This window comes from Symphalangus syndactylus, chromosome 8, assembly GCF_028878055.3.
Source record: "Symphalangus syndactylus isolate Jambi chromosome 8, NHGRI_mSymSyn1-v2.1_pri, whole genome shotgun sequence".
Classification (NCBI taxonomy): Eukaryota; Metazoa; Chordata; class Mammalia; order Primates; family Hylobatidae; genus Symphalangus; species Symphalangus syndactylus.
Genome location: NC_072430.2, coordinates 64,220,124 through 64,243,169, shown reverse-complemented (window position 1 = coordinate 64,243,169; position 23,046 = coordinate 64,220,124). Strand labels below are relative to the sequence as shown.

Below are 23,046 nucleotides of genomic sequence, written 5' to 3'. Positions count from 1 at the left end.
TGATAGCCAAAACTTTAGACTTGAAGGCAGGATCTCTTTGTTATCCACAGAGTCTAAAAGTTCCTTTTTTACATCAGATACTCAAGTAATCGCAGAAACATTTTTAAAGTTTCTTTGTCATCTTTTCAAATGTTCAGTTTTAACAAACATGAGTATATGCGAGAAAGAACATATTTAAAAATTTCTAGGCCGGGCGCGGTGGCTCACGCTTGTAATCCCAGCACTTTGGGAGGCCGAGGCGGGCGGATCACAAGGTCAGAAGATCGAGACCACGGTGAAACCCCGTCTCTACTAAAAATACAAAAAAAAATTAGCCGGGTGTGGTGGCGGGCACCTGTAGTCCCAGCTACTCAGAGAGGCTGAGGCAGGAGAATGGCGTGAACCCAGGAGGCGGAGCTTGGAGTGAGCTGAGATCGCGCCACTGCACTCCAGCCTGGGTGACAGAGCGAGACTCTGTCTCAGAAAAAAAAAAAAAAATTTCTAATATTTTTCTACCCACTCATTCAATTTTAATGGCTGTGTAGTTCTTAAGTAAATCATTGTGATATAGTAATTAGGAAGTGGTACATGTGTTGCTGTTTGAATTTGCACACAAAAGAGTTCATTTAGATTAGTGGTTCTCAACCATAGACAATTTTGTACTTTGAGGGACACTTGGCAATGTTTGGAGATATTTTTGGTTCTAACAACTAAGGGTTTTATTTGTATCAGTGAGGAGAGGCTAGGGATACAGTTATACATCTTACAATGTATAGGCCAGCCATCATAACAAAAAATTATCCAGTCAAAAATGTCAACAGTGATGTAGCTGGGAAACCCAAATTTTGAGTTCTCAACTTGGAAATACTACATCTGCTTAAAATGTTGTTTTGTTATAAAGCAAACTTATACAATCCTTCACTCCACAGGATCGCTATCATAATTCTCGAATGATCAAAACTGATCAAACAGGTATGTCTACTGAATCATTTGGAGTGCTGGAGTGACTGTTAAGAAAAAGAAGAAAAGGATGGAAGAAAAATGAAAAAATAGTGAGGGAAAGGGAAGGGAGAGGAGGGGGATGTGGAAAAGAGGAAGGGGGAGACAGGGAGAGGGAAGAGAGAAGATGGATATGTTCCAGCTATATGCCCAAATTTGCCTTACTAAAAACAGTAAAATCTATTTCTTAAATATCTCATAAGAACTACTGAGCCCAATGGGTGGTAGAGAAAATGAGAAAAAGGAATGATTAAAAAATATTCTATTATACCTCAGACAATGACCCATTACTGTGCTATGCATGCACAAAAATCATGATTTCAGTCTTGTTATAAGCTTATTTCAATTTCCATGTTCTCAGAGCAATGAATGTTTACTTCATATTGTAAGAAGAGTAGAGATTAATAGCATTTAAGAATTACTGTACAACTGAGGATCATTAAATACCTGTAAAACATAAGTCTTCATAATTCCTCTCAATTAGAAAAAAACTGGTAAACTAATTGGTTTTAAGAAAATATATGCGTGATATAAATATAGAAAAAAATAGAAAAAGATATAAATAGAAAATCATGCAGTGATCTCCAAGATACTTTTTTTTTTTTTTTTTTTTTAAGAGATGAGGTTGGCCGGGTGTAGTGGCTCATGCCTGTAATCCCAGCACATTGGGAAGCTGAGGCGGGTGGATCGCCTGAGGTCAGGAGTTCGAGACCAGCCTGACCAATATGGTGAAGCCCTGTCTCTACTAAAAATACAAAAATTAGCCGGGCGTGGTGACGTGTGACTGTAGTTCCAGCTACTAGGAAGGCTGAGATAGGAGAATTTCTTCAACCCAGGAGGCGGAGGCTGCAGTGGGCCAAGTTCACGCCATCACACTCCAGCTTGGGCGACAGAGTGAGACTCTGTCTCAAAAAAAAAAAAAAAAGACATGGGGTCTTGCTTCATTGTCCAATGTTGCAGTGCACTGGCAACTCACACTCTCTTGAACTCCTGGGCTCAAGCAATCCAAAATACATTTTTTAAACAAACAAACAAACAAAAAAAACAAGGTCCAGAAGTCTATAGCATGCACCTTTTGTGTGGAAAAAAATTTGTGTATGCCTAAAGAAAATCTAGAAGACTCTAAATGGGGACACAAGGACAAAGGATAATGAGGGAAGATGGGGACAGAAATGAGAATCAGCCTTTTTACTCCACATTTTAATATTTTGTTTTGTGAACTACATGTATGTATTTCCTGTTCAAAAAAATAAGTTTTGTTGATATTCTTGTCACTATTGTTTATTCTCCCATTTTTTTTCTGTACTTACGGGTTTATGCCTTTTTGCTTTTTAAAATTCTTTTTTATATCATGTTCAAAGAGGTTTCAGGAGGGAGTAAGATAAGCTCATGTGTTCAACCTACTGTGTTTAACTGAACACTTCTTTATATTCTTCTAAGATTATAGCTTTAAAATGACTAACTTAGGGCATTAGATATGCAAGTTCTATGAAGAGTTCTCTTGTAATGGAACTCCACAACAAGTAAATCCAATTGTATTTAAAATGCCTTCCATTTATCCCTTTTAGTAAACTAATTCTGACATTCCTAGAAGTTTTCTAAAAATTTGCTTCTCAGTCTACGTAAGTGGTAAACATATTTTTCTGAAACAAAGGTGATTGAAGCTAGTCTGAACTAATCATTAGCAAGTTTGCTAAATAAGGTTAAGAGAGAAAACTCTCTATTCCCAGGAATCTAAGACGTGATTTAAAGAAATCCTCAGAGAACAAAAGGCTGTCAAATCAATCACAAATACACACAAACTTCAGGATGGCACTGATAAGGATGAAGTTTTGTATAGGCCTGAACACTGAACTTAGGAATGACAGCAAGCAGGGAAATGGTAAGAAATCCTACAGATTTTCCTAGCTTTCTATCTTTTATTATGCAGAATTCCTTTTATATGAATTTTTCCATTGATTACTAAGTTATGTGTAGAATTTTCCATCAAATTAACCTGTCTATGAAGAAATGACGACAATCCTCCCTGTAGTGGACACTTGGGTTTTTTTTTGAGCCACCTTGGATTCATTCATCCTGCTTCCAATAATAGCTCTTGATTTTTATCTGTGACTCCATCTCTTCCTATAGTTAAGATGAAGTCAACTTCCATCTGATTCTAGGATGGGAATATGACAAGTTTAGCCAATCATACCCTGCATGGCTACATACATAGATTCAGGAAGTTGGATCAATATCATTAGTCACCGAAATGCATAGACTAGCTGGGACCAAAATCAGAGCAGAACTGAGGGAGACAGAGACATGAAAAACTCTTCAAAAAATCAATGAATCCAGGAGCTTGTTTTTTGAAGCGATCAACAAAACTGATAGACCGCTAGCAAGACTAACAAGAAAAAAGAGAAGAATCAAATAGATGCAATAAAAATGATAAAGAGATTATCACTACCGATCCCACAGAAATAGAAACTACCATCAGAGAATACTATAGACACCTCTACGCAAATAACCTAGAAAATCTAGAAGAAATGGATAAATTCCTGGACACATACACCTTCCCCCAAGACTAAACCAGGAGGAAGTTGAATCACTGAATAGACCAATAACAGGCTCTGAAATTAAGGCAATAATTAATAACCTACCAACCAAAAAAAGTCCAGGACCAGATGGATTCACAGCCAAATTCTACCAGAGGTACAAAGAGGAGCTGGTACCATTCCTTCTGAAACTATTCCAATTAATAGAAAAAGAGGGAATCCTCCCTAACTCATTTTATGAGGCCAACATCATCCTGATACCAAGGCCTGGCAGAGACACAACAAAAAAGGAATTTTAGACCAATATCCCTGATGAACATCGATGCAAAAATCTTCAATAAAATACTGGCAAACTGAATCCAGCAGCACATCAAAAAGCTTATCCACCATGATCAAGTGGGCTTCATCCCTGGGATGCAAGGCTGGTTCAACATACGCAAATCACTAAATGTAATCCAGCATATAAACAGAACCAAAGACAAAAACCACATGATTATCTCAATAGATGCAGAAAAGGCCTTTGACAAAATTCAATGCTTCATGCTAAAAACTCTCAATAAATTAGGTATTGATGGGACGTATCTCAAAATAATAAGAGCTATCTATGACAAACCCACAGCCAATATCATACTGATTGGTCAAAAACTAGAAGCATTCCCTTTGAAAACTGGCACAAGACAGGGATGCCCTCTCTCACCGCTCCTATTCAACATAGTGTTGGAAGTTCTGGCCAGGGCAATTAGGCAGGAGAAGTAAATAAAGAGTATTCAATTAGGAAAAGAGGAAGTCAAATTGTCCCTGTTTGCAGATGACATGATTGTATATCTAGAAAACCCCATTGTCTCAGCCCAAAATCTCCTTAAGCTGATAAGCAACTTCAGCAAAGTCTCAGGATACAAAATCAATGTACAAAAATCACAAGCATTCTTATACACCAATAACAGACAAACAGAGAGCCAAATCATGAGTGAACTCCCATTCACAATTGCTTCAAAGAGAATAAAATACCTAGGAATCCAACTTACAAGGGATGTGAAAGACCTCTTCAAGGAGAACTACAAACCCTGCTCAGGGAAATAAAAGAGGACACAAACAAATGGAAGAACATTCCATGCTCATGGATAGGAAGAATCAATATCATGAAAATGGTCATAATGCCCAAAGTAATTTATAGATTCAATGCCATCCCCATCAAGCTACCAATGACTTTCTTCACAGAATTGGAAAAAACTACTCTAAAGTTCATATGGAACCAAAAAAGAGCTCACATAGCCAAGACAATCCTAAGCCAAAAAAACAAAGCTGGAGGCATCATGCTAACTGACTTCAAACTATACTACAAGGCTACAGTAACCAAAACAGCATGGTACTGGTACCAAAACAGAGATATACACCAATAGAACAGAACAGAGGCCTCAGAAATAACACCACACATCTACAACCATCTGATGTTTGACAAACATGACAAAAACAAGAAATGGGGAAAGGATTCCCTATTTAATAAATGATGCTGGGAAAACTGGCTACCATATGTAGAAAGCTGAAAGTGGATCCCTTCCTTACACCTCATACAAAAATTAATTCAAGATGGATTAAAGACTTAAAGTTAGACCTAAAACCATAAAAACCCTAGAAGAAAACCTAGGCAATACCATTCAGGACATAGGTGTGGGCAAAGACTTCATGTCTAAAACACGAAAAGCAATGGCAACAAAAGCCAAAATTGACAAATGAGATCTAATTAAAGAGCTTCTGCACAGCAAGAGAAACTACCATCAGAGTGAACAGGCAACCTACAGAATGGGAGAAAATTTTTGCTATCTACCCATTTAAAAAAGGGCTAATATCCAGAATCTACAAAGAACTTAAATAAATTTACAAGAAAAAAATCAAACAACCCCATCAAAAAGTAGGCAAAGGATATGAACAGACACTTCTCAAAAGAAGACATTTATGCAGCCAACAGACACATGAAAAAATGCTCATCATCACTGGCCATCAGAGAAATGCAAATCAAAACCACAATGAGATACCATCTCACACCAGTTAGAATGGCAATCATTAAAAAGTCAGGAAACAACAGGTGCTGGAGAGGATGTGGAGATATACGAATGCTTTTACACTGTTGGTGGGACTGTAAACTAGTTCAACCATTGTGGAAGACAGTGGTGTGATTCCTCAGGGATCTAGAACTAGAAATACCATTTGACCCAGCCATCCCATTACTGGGTATATACCCAAAGGACTATAAATCATGCTGCTATAAAGACACATGCACACATATGTTTACTGCAGCACTATTCACAATAGGAAAGACTTGGAACCAACCCAAATGTTCATCAATGATAGACTGGATTAAGAAAATGTGGCACATATACACCATGGAATACAATGCAGCCATAAAAAAGGATGAGTTCATGTCCTTTGTAGGGACATGGATGTAGCTGGAAACCATCATTCTGAGCAAACTATCGCAAGGACAGAAAACCAAACACTGCATGTTCTCACTCATAGGTGGGAACTGAACAATGAGAACACTTGGACACAGGGTAGGGAACATCACACACCGGGCCCCACCGGGGTGGGGGGTTGGAGGAGGCATAGAATTAGGAGAAATACCTAATGTAAATGATGAGTTAATGGGTGCAGCAAACCAACATGGCACATGGATACATATGTAACAATCCTGCAGGTTGTGCACATGTACCCTAGAACTTAAAGTATAATAATAAAAAAAAAGTTGAATAGTATTTTTACTTTAATCCATTAGCTGGCATTGAGAGATGTTACAATAAAAAGTGAAATAAAACTCAGCATTGCATTATTATTATAGAGGTGTTGCTGAGGACATACTTCCTAGTATCATACACTGCTGTATAAGGACTCAAATAAGCCTTTATAAGCCTCAGAATCAAATAAACTGGACTTGTCAACAACAGACTTGTTCCCTTGGCATCATCTATAATTGATTATATTTTTCTTTATACTGGTTGCTAGCTCAGAGCCAAGTTTGTGGTGGAACCCTTAACCCTAACATGCCCTTTTAACAAAGTCGTTAATGTTTTTGAAACACGCAAATATCACATATACCCCTAAAACATCTTAAAAAGTTTTAGTATAAAGCTGAATATAAATAAACTAATGAGGTAAATAACCTGTCTGGTGTGTTGGTAAACAATCCACTGTTTTCCACATAAAATTGAGAGTTCAGTTTCCTTGGGTAGCAATTAATCGGATAGGTTAAGCTGCTAACTAGCTAATTCTTAGCCTTTTAGAGTTGTGCAACTTTGCAGTATTCTTAGTTTCTGAAGTTCAGAGTAAGATGTAACTTAAAACTAGATCTTTTTCTTGCTTTCAACCTTAGATTATAAATTAACTTAATATATTAGATTAAAAAAGGCTTCCTTATCCCTCTTCTCCATACTGTGGGGAGAAAGATCAAACATCATCATCATCCTGTAGACATAATCCCTCTCAAAATGTGGTCCAGATACTTGATCTATGACTTAAGAGGTATTAGAATAGTTGGCACTGGAGGAACATGCAGTGGAATTAGTATACTGTTAATATCTCTTATACCCTGGATGAAAGTTTGGATTCTAGATTAGATATAGAATGTATTCATCAAATAACTTACATGGCTGTATTTTTGATAATTCTTCCTTGGTCCATTTTCTGCCCAATGCCATGCACAACAAATACAATATGGGTAGTCTGTGATGGCTTGTCTTCTAATGTGGCTTCTTCTACATAACCTCTATGAAGTCTGGTCCCACTACTTGATGCTGTAGAAAAATTATGATTCTAAGTTTACTATTTAATCTGAGAAATAGCATTTTCCACAATACGTTAAAAGAAAAAAAAAAGAAGTAAAAGGAGTATTATGAAAAAATTTCACTGGCTGTGGGGGAGGAAATAAAAACTGTAAGAAGGTATATATTGATCAGCTGTGATATAAAGTGAACTGAACACAACACCAAAGCCAGAAACCATAAAGAGAAAGGAAAGAAGGACAAATGGACAAACTGAACATATAAAAATTTAAAGCTTCTATAATAAGAAAATATCAGGAAAAAAGAAATGGCAAACTGGAAAAAAAATATGCAAAATATAACCCCTAATTACTTAAGTATACAAAGAGAGGTTACTAATTAAAAAGTAAAGACAACTATTCAAATAGCAAAATAAGCTAAAGTTATGGAAGGTAATTCAGAAAATAAATATAACTGACTAATAAACATAAAAAGATATTCAAAGCACACTTATTGATGAAATTAAAATTTTAAAATAGGATATAAAAATTTTATCAAACTTTAAAATTCTTTTTACATTTATTTTTTGATAATGCTCTCATATCTTCCCCAGGTATCATTCTCTCTTTTCTTTCATTTAGTCAAACTTCTGTAAAGAGTTGTCAGGCCAGGCACTGTATTTCAAGCCTGTAACCCCAGAGCTTTAGGAGACCAAGGCGAGAGGATGGCTTGCGCCCAAAAATTTGAGACCGGCCTGGACAACATAAAGAGACTCTGTTTCTAAAAAAAAATAAAATAAACTAGCTGGGCATGGTGATGCATCCCTGTAATCCTAGCTACTGAGGAGGCTGAGTTCAGAGGATTGCTTGAGCCCAGGAATTAGTTCCAGGTTATGATGTGCTATGATCACACCACTGTACTCCAGCCTGGGGGACACAGTGAGATCCCATCTTAAAAATAAAAGAAAAAAAAAAAAGAGTTGTCTATTCTCATTGCTTCCATTGCTTTACCTTCTACTTACGCTTCAACCCATGCCAATCTGGTTTCTGCCCCATCAATCCATCTAAGTCACCAATGACCTCCAGGTCACTAAATACAATGGAAAACTTTCAGTCTTCATCTTCCTTGACACTATTATTTCAACTGCCACATTTTAGGTTTAACAGCTTTCGTGCTTTTAGAAGTATAAAAGATATTTATTAATTTTGTCAAATCATTCTAAATATATAATTATTCCTTGATGAACACATGTCAACTCAATCAACTTAATAAAAGTTTCATTTAAAAAGGAATCTGTCACTAAATTTAATATATTTAAAACATACCAAAAACAATATGAATTGTCTATTTTGAATATAAGAGAAAAAGATTCCCAAAATTTTGATAAGCTCTAGTAATATTTAACAATTTTACCTTTAGAAAATCCCAGTTTCTGGGTAACTGTTCTTGCAATTTTAGATGTTGTTGCATCACTATAAAGATATACTTCATCCACACTGTGCCAGTCCACATGGTTTCGACTCAACTTGAAACTATGAACAGCTATTGCAAAAAGGAAAAGCTAATTTGAAGGTCTCCAAGACAAACTTTGTTTGAAAAATTATAACACTCAGATTTTAAAATCAATGTTATCTAACAAACTCAGATATGGAACTTAATTCAATAAAACACTATTTCACATTAAAAAAAAGTTATGTGAAGCAAGTAATGGATAGGGACTTTATTTTACAAATAATCCTGCTACAGGGAATGGCAACTTTTTAAACCACTGAGTGACTTAACTATCATAATTTTGACCTCTAATATATAGCTTCTATGTGTTTTGATAATTAAACAACTGCTTTCCCGGGTGATGTGGCTGACTCTTCATCGGGTCTAAGGCATATGTACCTCAAGCCCTCAATAGCTTTGACAGAGCAACTTAACTTCAGTTTCTTCTACTGATTTTACTAAAAATATCAAAGGATTTGTAAAAATTTCACTAAGTGGCCAGGTGCAGTGGCTCACGCCTGTAATCCCAGCACGTTGGGAGGCCGAGGCAGGCGGATCACGAGGTCAGGAGATCGAGACCATCCTGGCTAACATGGTGAAACCCCGTCTCTAGTAAAAATACAAAAAAAAATTAGCCAGGCATGGTGGCAGGCGCCTGTAGTCCCAGCTACTCGGGAGGCTGAGGCAGGAGAATGGCATGAACCTAGGAGGCGGAGCTTGCAGTGAGCCGAGATCGTGCCACTGCACTCCGGCCTGGGCTACAGAGCAAGACTCCGTCTCAAAAAAAAAAAAAAAAAAAAATTCACTAAGTGCTAGACAAAGTAAGACTCAGGGGGAAAAAAATTTACCTTTAAACTGGGAAAAAAATAATCTATTAGCAAATGAGGTATTTTTGGAATGGATAGTAAAGCCAATAATTACTGGATGTTGCTCATCATAGCAGAAATCCAAAACTGAAAGATATTTTAGTAATACAAAATTAAGGAAGTGTTTTTCTGCCATGATGTTCAAATCAGTATGGTTGGCTGGGTGTAGTGACTCACGCCTGTAATCCAGCACTCTGGGAGGCTGAGGCAGGAGGATCACTGGAGCCCAGGAGTTTGATAGCAGCCTGGGCAACAATAATGAGACCCCGTCTCTAAAAAAAAAAACTAAAAAATTAGCTGGGAACGGTGATATGTGCCTGTGGTTCCAGCTACTTGGGAGGCTGAGGCAGGAGGATCGCATAAGCCCAGGAGGTCAAGCCTGCAATGAGCTATGATCATGCCACTGCACTCTAGCCTGGGCAACACAGAGAGATCCTGTCTCAAAAAAAAAAAAAAAATCAGTATGGTTGCTGCATTTCTGTAACTGGGGATATGCTTGGTGAAAATGAGGCCTTAAAAAAATTCCAAACCTATTTTCTTTAGGAATTCATAAGCCCCAGGAGCCAGGGAATGTGTCTTGATCATTTCTTATATCCCTAGCACCAAACAGAATGTCCTATCACAGTGTCTGGCACATACCACAAATACAGCAATGTTTGTGGAAGCAGTGAAGAAACTGATATAATATACCTATCAACTCATAATTTGATAATTCTTATGTTTTGAGGGCCTTAAGCTTTTCCTTTATAGCTCTGTTATATAGGTAGGAAAAATTAACATACCCATCTTCAGAAAGCTAAGTACCTTCAAATCACTATGCTTGATTTATTTTCTTAAAATTCTTTCAAGGCAAAATATTATCTCCCATTTTACTTACAAAAATACAGAGGTACAAAGAGACAAACTGACCTGCCACAGAGTTAGCTACTGGCAGAGTCTAACTCTTCTGATTTAAAGTTGGGCTGAAAATAACCTCAAGCTAAATATAAAAACATATAGCTCTGGTCAAGATGTATGATCATAAGACATTTTTATGAAAACCTATTCCCTACTAGGATACAAGTACATTATGAGGACTTGTACTTCTTAGTTATAGTAAGTGTGCAACTTCAAAAGTTTATGAAAAACCAATTTATATTTTACTTACCTGCCACAGCACATTACTAACACTGTACACCAGATCAAAATTCAATTAACATAATAAACATAAATTATATCTTCAGTTCCAAGAAAATAATGTATAAGGTCAGCTTTTTAAATAAAAGAACTTTTCATAAAGTAAAAAAATCTTTTGCAAGGGTTTAACAATCACTTTTCTAATTACATATCTGATCCATGCCACTACTTCAAGCTCTTATATGTTTCTAAACCACATTTTTGTTAAAATAGTTGTGAGCAACAGATGCTTAAAACTTTAAACTATGAGACCAAGATATTTAGAGATGAGTGTTAAGCCAGAAAAATTCTTTTCCTCCTTAAATCATTCACATATCATCTTAAAGTAAACCATTTTAATGTTGGGGAACATCTGAATATCCTGTTACTGGACTATACACACTGTTTACCAATATTTATACATATAATAAAGTAGCAGTAAACAAAATAGTACAATAGGCACATTTTTAAAAAACTAATAATTTCTATGCTTTAAATGCAACTGAATACTATAAGCCAGGAATATAACTACATGGAGAAATAAAACTACAATTACTGTACCTTGGGAACGCTTTCGTTTAAGACCTGCCGCATCTGTACTCTCCTTATATCTTCTCCATTTGAACAGAGAAGGGAGGGAGAAGGGAGGGAGGTGGTAGACAACTAAGAAAGCAAAAACACTGAGCTTCAAAGTAAATTTTAAATGAGATTTGCCATTTTGCCTTTTTGTTCTAGTATTAACTTTAAAAAATGAGTTGCATTTGAAAAACATTATTCTAAATGCTTCATTTATATGATTTCTAAGAATCAGTAAAGCAAAACATTAGTATAATGTTTATCAAATAGCTGCTGTTACTGAAAGAAAAAAGGCAAATGATATCTAAATTTATTAAAAACAACTGTGATTATCATGTTTAATGTCTTTGCATAGAAAGAATTTTTAAAAAAGAACATAACATTTTCAAATGCTAAGAGATTTATAAACTCCATCTTTACAACACTAAGGTTATTTACTCTCACCAAATTTGTGACTGACATAGCCAACAGCTGATGTACAAATTGAGAATGCAATACATAACATTTTACATATCTAATGCAACCTTCCTGAGAAGATACCACAGCATACATTCTACTAGATGCTTTCCACTACTGAAGTATAATGGAACCTTCCCTTAGGGAAAAAAAAAAATTATTTTCTCAACTCCAAGTTATTAAAAGACTTTAAAAAACAAAACTTTTACTAAAAAACAAAAATCAAACTGGAAGCTCTGCTTTTAACTTCGCTTTTGAAAAGACTGTAATAAAATAATGAAAAAGGTCATTAGTAAAAATGTATGCTGTGACAACTTGTAAGCACTAAACAGACAACATAGAGTAAAGCTAGGCATACACTTGATATTTGGCAAATCAGTAGATAACCTTAAAGTCAACATTTTCCCTGTCAAATTTTGGTAGTTATATAAATTTCTTTATATTTTAAGTAAGTAATTATTTAAAAGTTCACTTGAACTTGAACCTTACAAATTAGTTTCTCACCAATTAATAAATTACAGAATCTTTGATTAGCTCAAATTTATGTTCAAATACATTTGATTTTCATCCTCACTCCCTTCTAATATTAATGTGACATTCAAAGGTTAAATACTGCTCAAATACAAAAATATTTAATTCCTGTTTTATAATACTAGAAATGTAACAAATCTGTTGAATATGCAGATGTAGTATATACAAAGATTTGTGTAGTAAAAGTAATTGAGAAATGCTTACAAGACACAATAACTATATCTATATGTAATTAGATGGCTACAAAAACTATAAACTAGAACTAAAAGCTGGGTTGCTACATCAGGATTATAAAAACATTTCCTTGTCACAGAGAGGTAGAAAATGACAACTGATGCAATTTTCTTCACTGAAAATGTTTCTTCTTTCATGTGCCTTCTGGTCAGTTACTGAGGAGCAGATGTCCCACTTAGACCAGGAAACAGTTTTAAACAAAAAATTCATTAGGAAAAAGATGCTAATATATCAAAGTAAATCAAACTGACACAAACTTGAGACTTTACTGCTTGAAACAAAAACTAGATTTTGTAGATCTGGTAGTAAAACTAACGTGAACCAATTCCATATTATTAAAAGAGAACGAAATGGGAAATGTATGGACCATTTGACCATGTTTTAAAATTACGTAAACGCTTTCAGAAAGCTAGCCAAGATACACAAATGAAGGCTTTATTTTCTAAAAGAATAGTATAATTTAAGGATTAAAAAAAAGACAAACACCCCATACACAGAGAAACAAAGAAAAAAATTTTTTTCATCCTCCAGAGAAACATATTTAAAACATTTTCACAAAATTACACAGACATGGTTCTTTTCAAATGTAATTCTCATTTTCACTTGAAAGTCATTTGCTCTATTTATTACACATCCTGTAGCATACAGAGCTTAACTTTTTCAACCCAAAGCACAGAATTAGGGGTACTATGATAAGTACAGTAGAGGAAAAAAAGAGTTTACTATCGATCCAAAGAAAGATCACTGTTAAAGAAAATTCAAGTGCCAGAAAGCACTATTTAATTTTCTTTTTTTAAAATAAAGTTTTAGTTAGAAATTCTTACATAGTATTAGCAAAAGATGCATAAGCTCAAAACACAACTGCAAATGCTAATTTATTAATGCTAACATTCAATAAAAATTTTAATATGTTAAAGTCTTACATAGCAATGAAGAAGATTTAAAATACTTGTTTTTTTTTTTTGGAGACGGAGTCTCGCTCTGTCGCCCAGGCTGGAGTGCAGTGGCGCAATCTCGGCTCACTGCAAGCTCCGCCTCCCGGGTTCACGCCATTCTCCTGCCTCAGCCTCCCAAGTAGCTGGGACTACAGGCGCCCACCACCACGCCCGGCTAATTTTTTGTATTTTTAGTAGAGACAGGGTTTCACCGTGGTCTCGATCTCCTGACCTCGTGATCCGCCCGCCTCAGCCTCCCAAAGTGCTGGGATTACAGGCGTGAGCCACCGCGCCCGGCCGAAAAAGATTTAAAATACTAAAAATATTTCCAATAAATTTCCTTACTATATCTTAAAGAAACTTTCTACATTATATAATTCTGAAGGCACAAGAGTATCACAAAAGAGGGTTACTGCTGCTGATGACATACTAATTCCTACAACAGAAAAACTAATTTTTCCCTTTAGAAAAGCTGGCAACCTGAAAAATTCCAACCCCAGGGAAGCAGTCTTACACATCTCTAACCTGCCAACTATAATGAGAAAATTCCTGGCAATCTTTCTTGGACCTCAGAGCAATAAAGTTAGATAAGTTTATAAAAATTAAACAATAACTAAAAGCTAGAAGGTGGGAATCCTTAGTCACCAAAGAGAGAAGAAAAGGAAAGCTAGTTAGAAGGTGAGCACCCCTCCATCTTTTTAATTGAGCTTTGAAATGCTATGTTCACAGTATGGGGTATATTTATTCAGCTACAGTGATAGGAATACATACTTCATCCACCAACTTGTTAAATGTCATAAATCTTTATGGAGACACCAACACCTGTGCTGCTATGGCACCTGAAATTACCTGGAACAGTAAAAATTCCAATCTTTTACTTTCAATTTATCTGTGATTTTTATAGTCAGGTCTTGCGTTCTTAAACAATCTGTCACTTTGCCTTTTAATTGGAGTATTAATTATCTTATATATACAAATATATTTATATTTGTTATTGATATGGGTGAACAGGTCTGCCATTTTTCCATTTATTTTTCTCTTTGTCCCATCTGTTTTTTGTATCTCTGTTCCTTTTTCTTGGTTTATTTTGGGTTAATTGAATATTTTTTAGTATTTCATTTTAATTCCTCTACTAGACTTAAACTTTATATTTTGGAATAATTTTATACTTAACAAAAAATAGCAAAAATAGTACAGGGAGCTATGACATATTCTTCATCCAGCTTCTCCTAATGTTAGTATCTTGCATAACTACAGTATAATTATCAAAACTAAGAAATTAACACTGGTACAATACTATCAACTAATATATAGACTTTATTCAGGTTTCTCTAGTTTTTCCACTAGTATCTTTTTCTGTTCTACGATCCAATCCAGGGTACCACATCGTGTTTTGCTGTCATGTCTCCTTAGTCTACTCGATTCTGTGACAAATTCCTCAATATTTACTTGTCTTTCATGACCTTGACACTTTTGAAGACTACTGGTCAGTCAGTTATTTTGTAGAATCACCCTCAGTATCAGTTTTCTCACGATTGAATTGAGTTTACTCATTTTTTGGGCAGAGTGATGTGCTGCACTTACCCATTCAGTTCAACCTATTTTATACTGATTACTATGCATGTTTGGATAAATAAGATGTAAAATGAGTGAAACACTAATCCAGCAGTAGATTTAAGTATTAATGTTTACCAAATTACTTGTTGACATCTTAATTTCTATTGTTATGTTTCATCCCAAGTGAAACAATAGGCTTTCATTTGTTAAACTGCTAAACATTTTCTAGCCCAGGAGGTAGAGTAAGGAGAAAATCAATTTTCATTTTAACTCTCACAGAGAACTAAATTTAGATTAAAGTATCTAAATCACGAAGTCATTATCTTTTTGTGGGTTATCTTTATTTGTATGCTACAAAGAGTTACACAGTGTACCAAATTTTCATGTTTTTTTAATTCAATGCTCATTTTGAGATTAGTAAGGAAAGTTAATAAGGAGGAAAATATTAAATACAGTTGGCACTCCTGATCTGCAGATTCAACCAACCACAGACCAAAAATATTTGGGGAAAAAAAAATAAAAAACAAAAATAAAAAATATTATCAATCAAAAACCAACACAGTATACAACTATTTACATGGCATCACATAATATTAGGTATCATAATCTAGAGATTATTTGAAATATACAAGAGAGGGCTGGGCACGGTGACTCACACTTGTAATCCTGGCACTTTGGGGGGCTGGGGCAGGAGGAACACTTGCGCCCAGGAGTTCAAGACCAGCCTGGGCAACATAGTGAGACCCTGTCTCTACAAAAAATTAAAAAAAAAATTAGCCTGGTGTGGTAGTGTACACCTTCTTGGGAGGCTGAGGTGGGAGGGTCCTGGAGCCCGGGAGTTAGGAGCTGCAGTGAGCTGTGATTATGCCACTGCACTGCAGCCTGGGTGACAGAGCAAGACCCTGTCTCCAAAAAGTAAAATAAAATATACAAGAGGATGCTCGTAGGTCATATGCAAATACCACTCTATTTTATTAAAGGGACTTGGATGTCCTCAGATTTTGGTATCTGGTGGTGGTAGGGAGCGCCTAAAACCAATCCCCCACAAATACCAAAGGACGACTGTACCACTGATCTGTTTGTGGCAAGAACAACCCTAACCAAACAGCCAAGGTCAGAAGAAAAAGGAATTATTATTTATTTTAATGTCCTTGAAGGCAAGAACTATTAGTTTCTTTGATATTCCCCAGAGCATTTAATAAACATCCCTGAATATAGTATTTTAAAATGTTTTAAATTATTAAATGAGGTTTTTCCAGAAAGCCTTATGTGAATAATTCCGCCGCATTGTGATTATCTACTCACTTTATTCCAAATATCTTTTCAGAATATGTAATATTGACTGTCTACTACTATGTCTTCTTGTACTTACTCTTTTGTAACTGTTTTCATCTGTTGGCTTTGTCTACTCTGATAGGCTTAAAACTCCTTGAGGGTAGAAACCTTGTCAATTTCTCTCACAAAAGTGCCTACCACATTACTATACATGGGATCATTCAAAATCTGACAATATGAATAGTCAAGGCTTTATACACGAGAAAATTTAGGTGGAAAGGGTACTTTCCTCCCTCAAACTAATGAAGTATAAAATTTCAGAAGCTTAGAGGTAACAGTAAACTAATTAAAAAGATTATAATATTTTTTGGTCTTTGTAGTTGTAAGTTTGAATTATTTTCCCAACAATGGTAGTTTTTTGGAGAGCAAATATTCTTTCCTTAAGACTTGTTATTATTTTCAAATGTACTACACAATTTCCCATAATTTTCAAAGTCAAATGTCACAAGATATAAATATGTTTAATACTGAATAAAGTGACCAAAAATTATGACAAAGATATGTTCAGTTGAACATATCTTTGCTAATAACAGAACATGCTTAATCTTATATGCCATAGTACATTATAAAAAAAAATTTTTCTTCTAATGAACCTCAAAGAATCATCATTTTTGAAAGATTACAATGCAAAAGTGTTCTAATAATTTAATAATTTTCCATTACTAATTAAAATTTTACTACTCCATGTATATCCATAAAGATAACAAAAAATATTACAATATCCTAGAGATTGCTACCCTAGAGCTGAAATATACACTCACACATACAGATACACAAAGATGTTCTAAAAAATACAAATAAACCATCTTCTTACATCAGTCTTATTTAAATTCAAACACTTTGAGAAAAACTGAAGTATCTTGCTACATTTAGCATTTAGACAGGAAGCAGAAGTAAAAACGACATATTAAATTCTAATTTTTATTGTAGTAAAAACAAGATTAGAAACATGCAGAATCTAGAGATGAAACAGAGCTGATGATTAATCTCCACAGGATGACTTAGCAAATGGAAAAAAAACAAGTTCTGAACACAGAATGAGAAGGGGGAACCATCTACTTATATTTTTCATATTCATCCTCTTTCTCCTCCAAGCTCCTGGATTTTTTTCATGTGTTAATAATAAGAAATTCAGGTGGCTAAACTGGGTTTGTGATGGTGAAATTGACATTTTTGAGGCAGAAGACTTAGGAGAATTAATAGAAGGAAAAAAAAAAATCTGGAACTCAGACTTCCCCAATGGCAGTAAGATTATTTTATGATAAAAGGTCTGTCCTTCAAATACTATGAAGTAGACTTTGGAAATTATTCTGACCAATAGTGATGAGAAGTTATAAAATATTTCAGTCACTACCATAAGATCACAGATATATAGAACTTGCTATTTTTACTATAAGAAGAACAAAGTATTATATGGCAATCTGTGGAAACATACTTAGAGCTCTTATACTGGGCTGCTCCTTATTTATTGATATGTAAGAACCTTTAGTTTAAATTTTACAGTGAAATAAGGACATATTTGATTCTACAGATCAGGAAAATATATTTAGAATTTCCAGAGTATGGTGTCTGGCACATAACAGACAACTATTATTATATAAATTTGTTAGCTTTAATTGCTAATTTTTTCAGAAGTCACAAGTTTCCTCAGTTATGTAGACTTTTAATCAACTAGATGCAAATGATATTTTAATTTGATATAAGCTAAAATACAGTTTCCTTGCTTGTGACAAATGTATACATATGTTCAGAGAGGTAAGAGAGAGCAAAGAGTGGAAGAGAGAAAAAACATGGAGTGTTACTAACAATAAGAAGAAAAAAATCCCCTGCCAACTTAAAGCTTACTGCTGACATTAATTATGTTATGTAAACAATTACTTCCAACCACATAATTCATTTTTTTCAATCTTCATTCTGTAAATTACAGATCAATATTGAGTTTTTCTGCTTTAGAGATGTTTTAGGATGGGAAGGGGAAAAAATCAATTAATATTTTAATTCACTAGATTCAGTAGAGCTTGCCAAGAAACCTCCTAAATAAAGGCTAGCATGAAGAAACGCTTTTAGAAGAAAAACTTCAGACAAATCTACAAATTCTAATCTACCTGTACAGTTATACTCACCAGAATAGTTGATCCCACTGCCTGCAGTAAATGGAACAATAGAAGTATTTTTAACTTTACCACATATTTTGAAGTTTACTTAAGATTTAGACACACAATGAAAACATGGCAATCTTAGCTACTATATAATATTTTAACTGTTACAAAAATATGCAAGTGCTGAATAAAGAAATGTAAGGAGTAGATTGTTTCAAATTAAAACTTGATATGGTTTTCAATAGGGGATAGCTGAGAGATACACAAAGATAATTAAAGATTTTTTTTTTTGAACTTCAGGAGAAGAACATTGAAATATTAATGAAACTTGTCTTTTGATATAATGACAAGGAATTTTTTGATTAAGTTCAATTTCCTTTGATAACTAAAAAATTACTAAAAAAGATTAAATAGGGAGTGCATTGTAACAATCTGTACATTTATAGTAAACTGTGTTAATATTATGACACTTACCATACACATTAAAATAAAAATTGAGATAGTTCAGATATTTATAGCAGTTAATTTTAAAATTCTAGAATAATCAAATGTTTAAAAAAATCAAATTTTCTAATTCTAAACCTCCTGAATTATGTCAAATTTACAAACTAAACTTCATCAACAACTTACTTGGTTTGTAGAATATATTAAATGTATCAATTGATCTTACCATCTTTTCCATCTATGGATTTTGACACTTCAATATCAAAATTTTCCTGCATCTGCTGGCCCCTAAAACAATTGAGATGTTCTCGCTCAATTAAATTACTTTCTTCCTCTTCTAGAGGCTGCCAAGTGCCATCAATAAACCACTGTCCACGCATTACTGGTATTTTATCAGCCTCTGAAAAAGAGAAATCACAGAATTATACACATGTTAAGATTCAACTTCCCCAAAAGAAACATAGTATCTACAATCTTATATTTTGCTACTGCTGTCACAAAAACAGATTTTCATGACCCAATACAATCATCTAAACTTTTATTTGTATTTATTTATTTTGAGATATTTATCTCGCTCTGTTGCCCAGGATAGAGTGCAGTGGTGTGACCACAGCTCACTGCAGCCTTGACCTTCCAGGCTAATTTTTATATTATTCCGGTAGAGATGTGGTTTTGCCATGTTGCCCAGACTGGTCTCAAACTCCTGGGCTCAAGAGATGCGCCCACCTTGGCCTCCCAAAGTGCTAGGATTACAGGTATGAGCTGCTGCGCCTGGCCCATTTAAAGTTGTAAAATCCAGACTTTGAGCCAGAGTGTATCATATTCTATAGCATATACTTTTACTTATATTAAATTATTATGCCTAAAAATCACTTTAGCACTGGAAAAATAGATGAGCAGCTATGTATATAATTGAGACTCTCAGTAACCAAAATTAGTAGGCTAAGCGTTTGTTAAAACGAGTTTCATGCAAGGCTCTGATGATAGTTCCAATGTCTTAGAAAATATTAATATAAAATCCAGAATAGTATTTAGAAATAGTGTGTGTGGTAGTAGTGTGTGGCACTTTTTAGAGCTGCCTTGGAGACTAGAGGCTTCTAGTACATATACAGGATAAATGAAACTATTATATTAGTAAATATTTCATCTACTTTCGGGAAAAAAAATCAAGAAAAATTTTCTTGGCTAACTTTTGATGAAACACTATCCCTAGAAACATAAGACTTTTAGTTGTTATTTAAAATAAACCACAACTGTCAGCTAAGCTATCTTGAATTCTTTAAAACAATTTTTTAATAAAGCAAAAATAAAATAAAAATAACAAAACCCTAAAAGTAAAAAGCAAAATGAAACAAATGGATCTAATTATGTAGAATGCTGGTGGTTTAATCACATAAAGAGAAATTATTTCAAGTGAATTTAAAACTCCGTCATTTGTACATACATATTTGGAAATAAAATATGGAGAAAAAGAACTGCAAACATCTTAAACCTTTTGCAATAACCATATTGTTAGTAATACTATTTGTATTACTAATTTGGAACTGTAGGTTAAGATGAATGTATTAATTTTATTAATATCATTAGGAACCTAGATTTTAAGCATAAGACAAAAGAGATACAAATATAAAAATCAAATAAATAAAAAAGCTTGTAATCATAAATTTTAATTAAAAACTTCAGTATGGACTAATGATGTATTTTCTCTTTGAAAAAATGTCCTAGTAAAGGCCTAGAACTGAAGACAAACCCAGTATAAGTGAACACTCCTAATATAAAGATTGTGAACTATAAATATCATTTCCCATTAAAAGAAACCAAAAGTCCTTGAAAAAAATGGCTAACTTCAGGTTTGAGACAATAAATATACTAGATGATCTTGAGACATCTTGTCATACCAGATTTGTACTTTGATGTATTTAAAATTTTCTATTATGTGTTTCTATTGCTACTTGCATTCTACTGTATTCTGCTATAGTGATTCTGGTATATTTAGGTGTTTGCTGTGTCATTTGGTACCTAGATACTAAAAAATATTATAACTTCATTGTGAATTATGGCTTCAACCATTATAAATATACTCTAGCATACTGAATAGTTTTTGCCTGGATTATACTTTGTTTATCAAAATGGAAACTCCTGATTTCTTTTTCCATTTGCCTGTAATATCTTTATATATTCCTTTATTTTTGATGGTTGGAATCACTGTTTTATATGTCTCTTGTGTAAGGCATAGAATTGGGTTTTGCTTTATAAAGCCATTTGAACATCTTTTTATTTTAATAGATGAGTTAAGCCCATTTATGTTTACTAATATGATTGACATATTTGAACTCAACTCTATATTATAGTTACCATGTTTGTTATTCATACTTATTCTTTTTTTTTCCTTTATGTGGTATTTCTGCTATTTTTTGATTTTTTGTACTTTCTTTTGGTAGTTAGGAAAATTTTAATTTTTTGTTCCAGTGGTTCTCTCTCTCTCTCTCTCCTGTGGTGGTGGTGGTGGTGGTGGTGTGTGTGTATATGTGTGTGTTTTAGAGTAACCCAAATCGACTTTTTGCTTACTTTACCTTTTATTATCTGGTCAATCCACTTAAAAGGTATTGTATGACTCTCACTTATTACCTATATTGTGGAGAATGATCTTAATTCTTTGTTCACCCACTTATTTTTAGTTTTATTCTTTTTACTTTGTCAGAACATATAAAAATTACATCTATGTCCCCAACACTGTTTTAAGTCTTGGATCTACATTTAAATATAGTAAATTATCACCACATATTTCCTAAATTCTTGTGTGTTCAAACTGTTTACCTGATACTCTAAAGACAGGTTGGCTAGCTTGTGCTTTATGTCTTCGAGTTTTTAAAAATGGTGCTCTACTGTAGCCTTCCTTTGAATATTGTTCTAGGCCAGGCGCAGTGACTCATGCCTGTAATCCCAGCACTCTGAGAGGCTGAGGCAGGTGGATCACTTGAGGCCAGGAGTTCAAGACCAGCCTATCCAACACAGCAAAACCTCATCTCCACTAAAAATATAAAAATTAGCTGGGCATGGTGGTGCATGCCTATAATCCCAGGTATAGGAGGCTGAGGCATGAGAATCACTTGAACCTGGGAGGTGGAGGTTGCAGTGAGCCAAGATCATGCCACTGCACTCCAGCCTGGGTGACAGAGTGAGACCAAAAAAAAAAAATACTGTTCTTAAGGAATCTGATGTCAGCCTGATTTTATTAATAATATAATCTTCTTTCCCCTCTCAAGAGGCCCAGGAAAAAAGTCTTTAAAATCTAATAGTTTTACTAGGCTATGACTCAGAGCTGTTCTGTATTAATCTGTCCATGATGGGGCCTTTTAATATATAAAATTTGAAATTTCCTATTATTTCTGAAAAGTGTTGAGTTATGGTTTATTTAGTTCTGTTCTAGTGATTTGCTTTTCTTGTTCAGGGACTCCAATTTTAAGTATGTTAGGTCTTCTTTTGCCTGTATTGAATTTAAACTACTTTTTACATTCTCTTGGTTGTTTTCCTTCCTTTTATCAGTGGCTCTTATTAGATTTTTATTTAATCTATTCTCCCATGGGCACCTTGTAATTAATATACAGTAGTCCCCCCTTGTCTGTGGGGGATACATTCCAAGACCCCCACTGGATGCCTGAAGCCTTAAATAGTATTGAACCTTATAATGTTTTTGCAATATATACATATTTATGATAAAGCTTACTTTATAAATTAGGCACAATAAGAGATTAACAACAACTAATAATAAAATCCAATAATTATAACTGCTAGCATCACCACTCTTGCACTTTGGAGCCATTATTAAATAAAATAAAGGTAACTTGAATAAAAGCACTTCAAAACCACCACAGTTGATCTGATAACCAAGACAGCTACTAAATGACTAATGGACAAGTGGCATAAACAGCTGCATATCCTAGACAAAGGAGTAACTCCCATCCTGGGCAGGATGGAGCAGGATGGCTGGAGACTTCATCACACCAATCAGAAAAGCATCCAATTTAAAACTTGTAATTGTGGCTGGATACGGTGGCTCATGCCTGTAATCCCAGTACTTTGGGAGGCCGAGGCAGGAG

General features: G+C 34.5%; 1 protein-coding gene across 9 annotated transcripts in view; it reads right to left on the bottom strand.

Annotated features, from left to right (window-relative positions):
- The window catches only part of DDHD1 (DDHD domain containing 1), a 124,665-nt gene that overhangs the window by 42,308 nt on the left and 59,311 nt on the right, over positions 1–23,046 (bottom strand). For 3 of the 9 annotated variants that reach the window (XM_055289330.2, XM_055289332.2, XM_063645583.1), the window contains exons 2-6: positions 19,173–19,346; positions 18,527–18,547; positions 11,341–11,442; positions 8,681–8,809; positions 7,153–7,300 (exon numbers count right to left, since the gene is read on the bottom strand). In XM_055289330.2, coding sequence (XP_055145305.1) covers positions 7,153–7,300; positions 8,681–8,809; positions 11,341–11,442; positions 18,527–18,547; positions 19,173–19,346 — 574 coding nt within the window. The remainder of the gene's footprint in view (positions 1–7,152; positions 7,301–8,680; positions 8,810–11,340; positions 11,443–18,526; positions 18,548–19,172; positions 19,347–23,046) is intronic. The other 6 variants (XM_055289333.2, XM_055289335.2, XM_055289331.2 and 3 more) reach the window with 3 other exon arrangements.